Source organism: Gambusia affinis, linkage group LG11, assembly GCF_019740435.1.
Source record: "Gambusia affinis linkage group LG11, SWU_Gaff_1.0, whole genome shotgun sequence".
In the NCBI taxonomy this organism is placed as follows: Eukaryota; Metazoa; Chordata; class Actinopteri; order Cyprinodontiformes; family Poeciliidae; genus Gambusia; species Gambusia affinis.
The window spans coordinates 8,233,882-8,243,915 of NC_057878.1; the positions used below are offsets into that span (position 1 = coordinate 8,233,882).

General features: G+C 37.3%; 1 protein-coding gene across 1 annotated transcript in view; it reads left to right on the plus strand.

Moving 5' to 3' along the window:
• Positions 1-9,272, plus strand: part of LOC122840459 (CD209 antigen-like protein C) — a 31,581-nt gene extending 22,309 nt beyond the window's left edge. The window contains exons 2-7 of the mRNA XM_044132907.1: positions 2,606-2,714; positions 2,808-2,909; positions 3,087-3,263; positions 3,563-3,705; positions 4,466-4,569; positions 7,645-9,272. Of these exons, the coding sequence (XP_043988842.1) occupies positions 2,645-2,714; positions 2,808-2,909; positions 3,087-3,263; positions 3,563-3,705; positions 4,466-4,569; positions 7,645-7,801 (753 nt within the window). The 5' untranslated portion in view covers positions 2,606-2,644 and the 3' untranslated portion in view covers positions 7,802-9,272. The remainder of the gene's footprint in view (positions 1-2,605; positions 2,715-2,807; positions 2,910-3,086; positions 3,264-3,562; positions 3,706-4,465; positions 4,570-7,644) is intronic.
• Positions 9,273-10,034: the final 762 nt, after the last annotated feature.

Sequence of the window (10,034 nt, forward strand, 5' to 3'; positions counted from 1 at the left end):
TTATTGACATATTGACCTTTACTGACTTTTTTTAAAATAACACAATGCAGTTACTTTGAACACCGCTATAAAAAAAAAACTGTATTCAAAATATGGGAAGTTGTTGTGTTTATGGTAAATGTCAAAAACCATCACTTTGTCTTCTAGGGTCCAAAACCAACTCCATCCATTTCTATTCTGGTATATTTTAACTGTCTATAATTTGGTTGTGTGTATTTTATTGTGTGTAATTTCTGTGCCGAGATCCCCAACTTAGACCTGACCATTTAAAGAGCTGTCTGTGTCTCTGCTGAGCAGGTGCAGTGTGTCAGTCTTAAGAAGGATGATGTGTGTGTAAGCAGGAACCACAATGACGATCCAACAAGTAGGGATTCCATTTATTTAGCGAGTCTTTAGGTGAACTGTTCAAACGGTACAAGAGGAGTTTTGTGGATCTGCATCCAAAGTTCATTCTGACCTGACCAGAGAAAGTAATGTGTCACTATGTAGACAAAACCCACACATCATGGAGGATAACGATTCAACGACAACTGAGTTGTAGGTCATAGTGCATCCAACGACCTGCTCCCAAGACTCGTCTTTGGGTTCCCTTGCCTTTGGGAGGCCTTTCAGTCAACAAGCCCTCTAAGGAGACTGAAAGGCACAGCAACATATGAGAAGATTTGCCAAATCACCCCAATTGAGGGTCCAAAGGGGTCAGGTGCAGTGTGTGATGGGTGGTGACTGAGGGAGAGGACCCTGGCGGTCCGATCCTGAGCAGGAACTACAATGACGATCCAACAAGTAGGGATTCCATTTATTTAGCGAGTCTTTAGGTGAACTGTTCAAACGGTACAAGAGGAGTGTTCTGGATCTGCTCCTGTTTCTGGAGCCACAGATTGACCACTAGAGGGCGCCATCAATCCTGTTGCTGCTGCTGCTATTCATCAATCACGACTTCAGACCCACTAAGTTCAACCATTGAGTTTTAATTTAGTGCATCATACTCAAAATATTTCAGTTTGAATTAATTTTGTTATATTAAATGTTTCTTAAAGGATTCTGGGCAGGAGTGAATCCAAGAATGTTTTTAAAGAAGTCTAAATGGGGGCCAGAGATGATCTTTGGGTGTCGCACAAAAAAAGAATAAAAAAAAAAAAACGGTGAACACAAATAACTCAGAGTCTCACAATATGGATTTTAAAGACTGACAATATTAAACACATGAAAATACAGAAATAATTATGAAGCTATAGTTTCTTTGTTAATGTGCTATTCATTAAAAAATATATTATTTTCTCATCAGGGAAGGTAAATTTGAGATGGTCTGGTATATTTTACTGAGCAGAGCGATTCTCCAAACCTCAAGGTGGAAAATGTTTTGCATACAAACTCCTACAATGTCCTGTGACATCACAATATATCGTTTGTGTATTTATGCTTTTATGCTACAGCACAGCTCTGCTTTCAGTGAGAAAAATATTAACTAAAATTTCTATAAATAAAATTCTCATGGTGAATCTTGGAAATGAGGTGATTGTATGAAGTACATTTATGAGTAATAAATGTACTTCACATGATCTTAAGTTCACAACAGCCTGCTTAAAACGTTGTGTCTCTCCTCCAACTCTTTAAATGACATCTTTGTCTGTCAATCCTGCAACAGTAGGGTCTTCAGCTTGAAAATATAGTCCCATGTGACCCTTCTCACCCCACATCGGACATTAACTGGAAGGAGAGTCCTGGATAAAAATAAAATGCTGAGTTGCTTCAGGACACTCTTAAGCCTGCATTTTCCACACTTTTCTCCTGGACTATATACTTTTTTTTTTTTTTTTTTTTACTTTTTTTTTTCAGTAACTGTTTTATATCAACACAAACACATGTCCACCCCTGTCACAATTAACATCTTATTCATGCAGACCATTCCAGACATTTAACCCACACCAAGGAAGCTGGTTGTACAAATCCAGCTCTGCCAAAAGTCATCATGGGAATGTTGATGAAGGAAACAGTCCAGCAGAGAAACATCTCCCTCAGATAGACATTGGACCCGTTAAGAGGCACTTATATACATCTGGACTAAACACTTTAATTTAATATATTTTTATGACAGGAGGAATGACCTCACGTTTCTAGATTTAAACAGGAGATATTTTGAAAAAAATATTGAATGAAACAACAAGTTGTAACTGTTTTTTACAGTTTAGCTAGAACATTCCTATTGGTCTGTCTTTCACTTCCACATGGTTTGTATAGATGCAAATAAGTTGTGTTTTCTGTCTAGTTTGTTAGGTCAATTTGTGTTCAAGTTGTTTGAGTTACTACCCGAGTTGAAGTCTGTTATGTTGTCTTCTGTTTTTTATGTTGGCCCAATTCATCATTTTTTGAAATATGGTTTTCTAACCTTTTTTTTCTTTTCTTTTTTTTTTTTAAATAAATTAAGGATCTTTTTGATACTATTCAGTTTCTCTGGCTGGTAGATGATAATCCCTCACACTGGCCTAGAGGCTCACAGGACTAATTTTAACTCTAAAAACAAATTTTTCTTTCTTTATCAGAACTTGTTACTTCCTCAATTTAAACTCAGTTTTGCAATTCTCACATACTTCTGGTTTTGCTGCAGATCGGAGAGTCTACAAAACGTTCAGCATCTGTCAAAGCAATGGACGAAATTTATATGAATGTTGATCCTGTGAATAATGCCTGGCAAATTCCTGCTAGAAAAAATGAAGGTAAGAACAACAAGAGAAAGAGAAGCATGAATATATTATGTCATTAATATGTAGTAGAAATGAATGTTATTGAAATGTATTTCCTTTGATAAGGTCCTGGCAGCTCTAAGAAGAAAATCTATGTGGGTGTCATCATCTTTCTGGTTCTTCTGAATGTTTTGATGCTGATTGGACTCATCAGCCTTGGTGTTTTCTGTGAGTTTTGCTTATTTAACTCTCATGAGTCTAAAGGCAGCAAATAAAAATTAGTCTATCATCAAAATCCAGAGTGGTTTAATTATTCACAGCATTAAAATCAACTTTTTAAGCTAAAGTTAAATGAATATTAACCTTTTCTGCTTTTATCTAATAATATACTTTCATTACTGTTAGTTCATGATGTGAGCAGCTTGGCAGCAGATCTCATCGACAACAAAGACAATCTGACTGATCGTCTCCAGTCCAGTAATGACCAGCTTTCTGTAATGACCGAAGAAAGAGACCGTCTGAATGCAACCCTCACAAAAATGTCTAACGAGATGATCAGGCTTCAGAGTTTGTTGAAGAAAAGTAAGACTTCAGGTGTTTGTCAGAAAAACTTATTTTCTAAAAGACAGAAGATCCTTTTGATCCCAGCTTTGGTTTAAGATCCTTCCTGCAGAGTTTCATTTACTGCATCCTCCTCAATCTGTGGGTATTTTATGTTTTTTTAACTGTTACTAAATACCTTGGATCCTCAAAATAATCTGTTTATAGTTCAAATCTTAATGACTTTACAAATGGGTGATTGAGCAACATTGACTTCCTATTAACGTCATAATTAGTAAGCAGTGTTTTAAAAAAAAGCTAAATATTCATTTATCTTTTAGAGAAAACCTGTCCTGCAGGATGGATGATGTTCAACTATTCTTGTTATTTCCTCTCTACATCGTCTGGCTCCTGGGATAAAGCCAGAGAAGACTGCAGGAACAGAGGAGGAGATCTGGTGGTGATAAACGACGATGATGAACAGGTGATGTGATCCTACAATGTGAGATTATTCATTTATGTTTACTAATGAGATTCAAATCTTTCTTTCATAGTTTAATGTAAATATTATGTAACAAGATGTTTCCATTTAGCCTCTAACATTTTAGTACCATCCACAGACATCACCATTGTGTTATAGTATTACATATACAACAATACTGCTGCCTATTTCATGCATAAATATTATAAAATATTTTTAAGAAATATTTAATACAATGAAAATACACCCAAAACATTCAAATATGTCAATGTGACCAGTTTAATTTTAAATGGCACTGTTGTGAAAAAAATGTCCATCAGACTTCTTCTTTTTCTTATATGTCAAACATTTTGATACCATATTAGGATGAACTGAGTAGAAACAAATCTTAGCATTTCATACTTTATTTACTGTGCATTGTGTCGTGTTTGGGTTCGTATTCTTTAACTCACACTGAAACACACTGGAAGAAGATGAATGTTTAGCTGTTCGCTTATGTTTTTATTTTTCCAGTGAAATAAAGAAGCGTGGAACTGAAGGGAAAGAAAAGGAATCCTTCAGATTAAAGTATAGTTAAAGTTTAAGACGGATTCATTTTTTATGAAGACAGTTAGAAAAATTTTACTGATTAATTTTTTATGTGAATAAATTCTAAAACCTTTAATAGAAATGTTCTTTACCTTGGTTTTTGTCATGGCATGTTAAAACATAAACAGATAACTGCTGTACTGAAACCTTAATATTTTTTCTATAATATTGACAGGATTTTCTTTCTACAATCATCAAAAAATATACATGGATTGGTTTGACTGATATAGAAACTGAGGGATCCTGGAAGTGGGTTGATGGCACTCCGCTGACTCAACTGTGAGTTTTCCACTTTATTTCTTATTCATTGATAAGAAAAAGGCTGCACAGTAGCGCAGTTGGTAGAACTGTTGTCTTGCAGCAAGAAGGTCCTGGGTTCGATTCCCGGCCCGGGGTCTTTCTGCATGGAGTTTGCATGTTCTCCCTGTGCATGGTGGGTTCTCTCCGGGTTCTCCGGCTTCCTCCCACAGTCCAAAAACATGACTGTCAGGTTAATTGGTCTCTCTAAATTCTCCCTAGGTGTGAGTGTGTGTGTGAATGGTTGTTTGTCTCTGTGTTGCCCTGCGACAGACTGGCGACCTGTCCAGGGTGAACCCACCTCTCGCCCAGAACATTAGCTGGGGATAGGAACCAGCAACCCTCCTGACCCCCATTAGGGACAAGGGTGAATAGAAAATGGATGGATGGATGGATGATAAGAAAAACAAAAAGTGGTTTTACCATTCAAAATCTCACTGAAGTGTTAAAGATTAGACAGGATTTATAGTAATTAGTTGCAGCTTTGAGACAAAATTACACTCAAAAAATATGTAAGAGTTAGGATTTCTCACATTAGGAAAATGAGTAAAACATTTGTTCTTCTGAAAAGCTCATCTCATCCAATAAGCATTTGATTCCCCACTGACTTTAAAATATTTTATACAAAAAAATTAATGAAACATCTCAATTTTATGCCTGATTTATTTTAACAATGACGCAACAAATATCAAAACAAAAACTGAGAAAATTACATAAAATGAGATGGATGGATGGATGGATGGATGGAGAAAAAAAATTCATTTGCATGTTATTGAAGGAAATAAGTATTTGACCCCCCAGTGAAACATCAATTAATACTTGGTGGCAAAACCCTTGTTGACAAGCGCAGCAGTGGGACATTTCTTGTAGTTTTTATAAGGTGTGCACAACCTTCAGGAGTAATTTTGACCCACTCCTCTCTGCAGATCATCTCCAAATTCTTGAGGTTTTTAGGCAAGTGTTTGGAAACGTGAATCCTCAGCTCTCTCCATAGATTTTCATTTGGGTTGAGGTCAGGAGACTGGCTGGGCCATTCCATGACTTTGATATGCTTCTTCTGGAGCCACGTCTTTGTTTCCTTGGCTGTATGTTTGGGTCACTGCCGTGTTGGAAGAACCATCAACGACCCATTTTCAGTGACCTGCCGGAGGAAAGGAGGTTTTCACCCAGGATTTTGTGAGACATTTCAATGTTTAACTTCTTGTCAATGAGGTGAAGTTGTCCTGTGCCCTTAGAAGAAAAACATTGCCCAAACATAATACTTCCACCACCATGCTTGACAGTGGGGATGGTGTTCTTAGGATCATATTCTGTATTTTTCTTCCTCCAAACACGTGGAGTTGAGTTGTGGCCAAAGAACTCAATCTTGGTCTCGTCTGACCACAGTACCTTCTCCCAATCTCTCTCAGAGTCATTAATAGGTTCATTGACCAACTTGTGGTGGTCCTGGACGTGAGGCTTCATGAGCAGAGGAACCTTGTGTGCACTGCAGGACTTTTAATTTTTCTCATGATCAATGAGACTCCATGAGGTGATATCTTGCATGGAGCTCCAGGCCGATTGACAGTAATGTTGTACTTCTTCCACTTCCAAATATTTGCCCCAACAGTTTTCACCTTCTCAGCCATCTTCTTACTTATGGCTCTATTGTCCATTCCAGCCTTGTGTAGGTCAACAATTTTGTCTCTGACATCTTTAGACAGCTCTTTAGTTTTGCCCATGGTGGATATGTTGGGGTCACTGAGTCTGTTGGCAGGTGACCTTTTATACGGGTGACAATTTGGGCAGATGTCTCTAATGCAGGAAACAACTTCACTGAGATCAGGGTGCGTCAGTGGTCTGTGGGAGCCAACATTAGTCCTGGTTGTTGGGGGACCAAATGCTTATTTCCCTCAATGAAATGCTAATTGTATTTTTTATTTAAATATTACTTGATTTTCTAGATTTTCTTTTTGATATTCTATCTTTCACTGTTAAAATTGAGTGTGGAGGCCAAATTAATGTATAAAAATATTCAGTTACTGTTAAAACCTTTTTGTTTAATTAGTGTTTTTTTAATAAGTGCATTTGTTGAGGTTTTAGTAGCATTATTATATTGCATGTAGCTAATTTCATAATGTTTTATTGTGAATAAAAGTTTTATTTTAAGTTTGTATGCTTTATAACTTAATCAGCCATTTTGCAACTTATGCTAATGAGGTGTGCCGCCTGATCGTTAACAAAGGTTAGATAGCAGAGAGAAGGGAAGGTACTGCAAGTAAGATCAACAGGGCCACACGGTTTTGAACCGTAGTTTGTTCAGTTTAGGTTGTTTAGGATTTAATTGCTCTTTAAAGGATAACGCAAAAATTGTGGAATAAATTTTTGTTTTACATCTTTACATCGGAGTCCTGTGGAAGTTTTTATTTTCCTCTTCAAACACATGTGAAAAGGGGCGTGCTCCGGTGGCGTAAAGGTTAGCGCAGAGGTTAGCGCGCCCCACGCTTGGAGGCCTTCAGTCCTCGACGCGGCTGTCGCGGGTTCGATTCCCGGACTCGATGACATTTGCCGCATGTCTTCCCCCTCTCTTTCCCCCTTCCTGTCAGCCTACTATGAAAAAAGGGACACTAGAGCCCACAAAAAAGGACCCCCTGGTGGAAAAAAAAAAACACGAGAAAAATCAGTGGCAACACATTGAGCTACTATAAAAATCATAGACTGTTGAATTATTTGTCACAGTACAAACTTTCAACATTAATGGGGGATCAAATAATTATTTCCTCCAGGGTATCTTCATATTTGTTTAGAAACAGGGAAACAAACTAAGAAACAAACCCATTACTAAAAGAAATATATAAAATAACAGCATTTTTATAACTGAAAGCAGCATTGTGTGTGGGATTGATTATGCTATCAATGGAAACTGTTTGTAAAATACACAATACCGTTCATTTAATGGACTCAAAAACAAACTTCACCAAATGTCTCTACATGGCCTCCTAAAGAGCTTAAAATGTCAGATTTCTTATTTCATAACAGTGTTATATTTAAGCTGTAAAATGATTTTCTTGTTTGCAGACTTAACAAATACTGGGCAAATAAACAACCTGATAATGGTGGTGGAGACCCACAGTGGGGGGAAGAGGACTGTGCACTTATCCTGACTACTAAGTTATGGAATGATCTTAAATGTTCTGATTCTCAGCAGTGGATCTGTGAAAAGGATCCAGTCTAAATTGGAAGTATATCAGAAATTGCTTTACAGTTGAGACTAAGTTTAGCTTGCTCTGCTTTATGCTTGGCTGCATTGTTGTCTGTGACTGACCTCTGTGGTCTCTGTGAACGTCGACATGAAGGCCTGATTGTAGTGACTGCAACACGAGTGTTCACCAACACTGAAACTTCAAAGGATGGCGCTAAACACCCACCCATCCATCCATCCATTTCCCTAATGGGGTCAGGAGGGTTGCTGGTTCCTATCTCCAGCTACGTTCCAGGCGAGAGGTCGCCAGTCTTTTGCAGGGCAGCAGAGACACACAACCATTCACACACACACACTCACACCTAGGGAGAATTTAGAGAGACCAATTAACCTGACAGTCATGTTTTTGGACTGTGGGAGGAAGCCGGAGAACCCGGAGAGAACCCACCATGCACAGGGAGAACATGCAAACTCCATGCAGAAAAACCCCGGGAATTGAACCCAGGACCTTCTTGCTGCAAGGAAACAGCTCTACCAACTGCGCTACTGCACAGCCCCATGCTAAACACCCTTTGATGTTTTATAATAGTAATAATAATCAGTCAACTCATGAACAGATGAAAATAACACAAGACTTGTTTTAAGTATAACTGTGGGGAGTTTCTATTGTTGACCCCTTTGGATTATTTCTCAGGAACCAGAAGGACAAAAAACTGCACTGTGTGCTTATTGATAAATCATGTTATTCAATTCTTATTCTTTTGTAATAATATTGAGTATCTGGGTTTTTCTTTGTGTTAGTTTAGGTTTTTGTGTTGTTTTCAGTTAATTGAGTCTCCATTTGTCTCTTGTTTCTCCTTATTGTGTGTATTTAATCCCACCTGTGTTCCTGGTTCCTTGTTGGGTTCTCGTCTTGTCTGCCGTCAAGTTTGTTGTTTTGGTTTAGTTATCCCAGTTGCTACCAGCTCTGAGTTTTGTTGTGTCTCATCTGTACTGCCTGGATTTCTGGACTTTGGAATTGCATTTTCACCATTAAATCATCTTTAATTCACTCCAACGTGGGTCCTCTGTGTCTGCCTCACCACCTCTCTACCACACTTCATGACAAAGACAGTAAACAAACTAAATCATTCTCACCATGAGACTCATCTCTGAGTGGAGAGCAGCAGTTCATCTTAGTGAATATGAACACATTCCTGTCCACACAGTCTCAGTGACTCACATTTACATACGATCAGGCCTCAACATTTGATCATATGATCAATTATCATTAACTAATTTGTGTTCGGTGAACTTACAACCATCAGAACAGCAAAAGGCCTCTTTTTGTTACTTGACAGAACAAAAGCTCCTATCTGCTACATTTACTGTACTGGTTTCTGTCCATGTTGATGATGTCATTGGAAAGTTTTGTATGGATGATATTATCTTGAAAAGTTGGAACTGTATTTTGTAATTCCTTGTGGCTTTAAAAGGCAATTAAATAATAAACTTGCAGATTCTAGAAGTGTCATTTTTTTGTATATTTCAGGTTTTCTGGCTCCCTCTCACCATGTAAGTTTGCATGTTTTTTTTGAACCACTGAGCAGCATTGAAGTTTGTTCATTAATTTTGTTTTTGTCTGTTTCAGTCGATCATTTGTTCACTCGTTTCTTTCTTTCTTTCTTTTTTTTCTCCATTTCCTTTGCCTGTTTATACTCATCCTATTATTCCATTTGAAGAGATCGTCTCTGAGAGCATCAGACAGGAAATCCATTCATTAATGAAGAAGTTTTACTGTTAAAAATTCAACATATAGACACAGTTTCATTTGTCTGTCTAATTATACTCCTTTTGGAAATTACATCAAACTGTGTCTGAAGCAAAAGGTGGCAGTGAATAAAGTAACAAAGTAAATAAGCACAGAAACTCAAATTGATTTGTCAGTTCAAGGTTAATTGCTAATCTTTATTCCATCTGATATTTTACATGAAAAGGAATGTTTATCTGGTTTATGTTTATTTCTTGTCTAGTTATTCTTAGTCTAGTTTAATCAGTGAGAATACATTGTTGTATTCTCACTTGTTAAGATCCTGCTCACATTTTTCAGTCGTTAACTCACTTTTTCAATTATTTCAGGTTTTATACTAATTTCTGTTTCTGCTAATTTCTGCTTTTTTTTGCCATGTTTTAGTTTTCAGCTTCTTCAAATTTTTCAGTTTCTTAATCTTTGTTCCGCTTTTTCTTGCATATTCTGCGGCAAACATTCTGCAGATATGCATTCTCA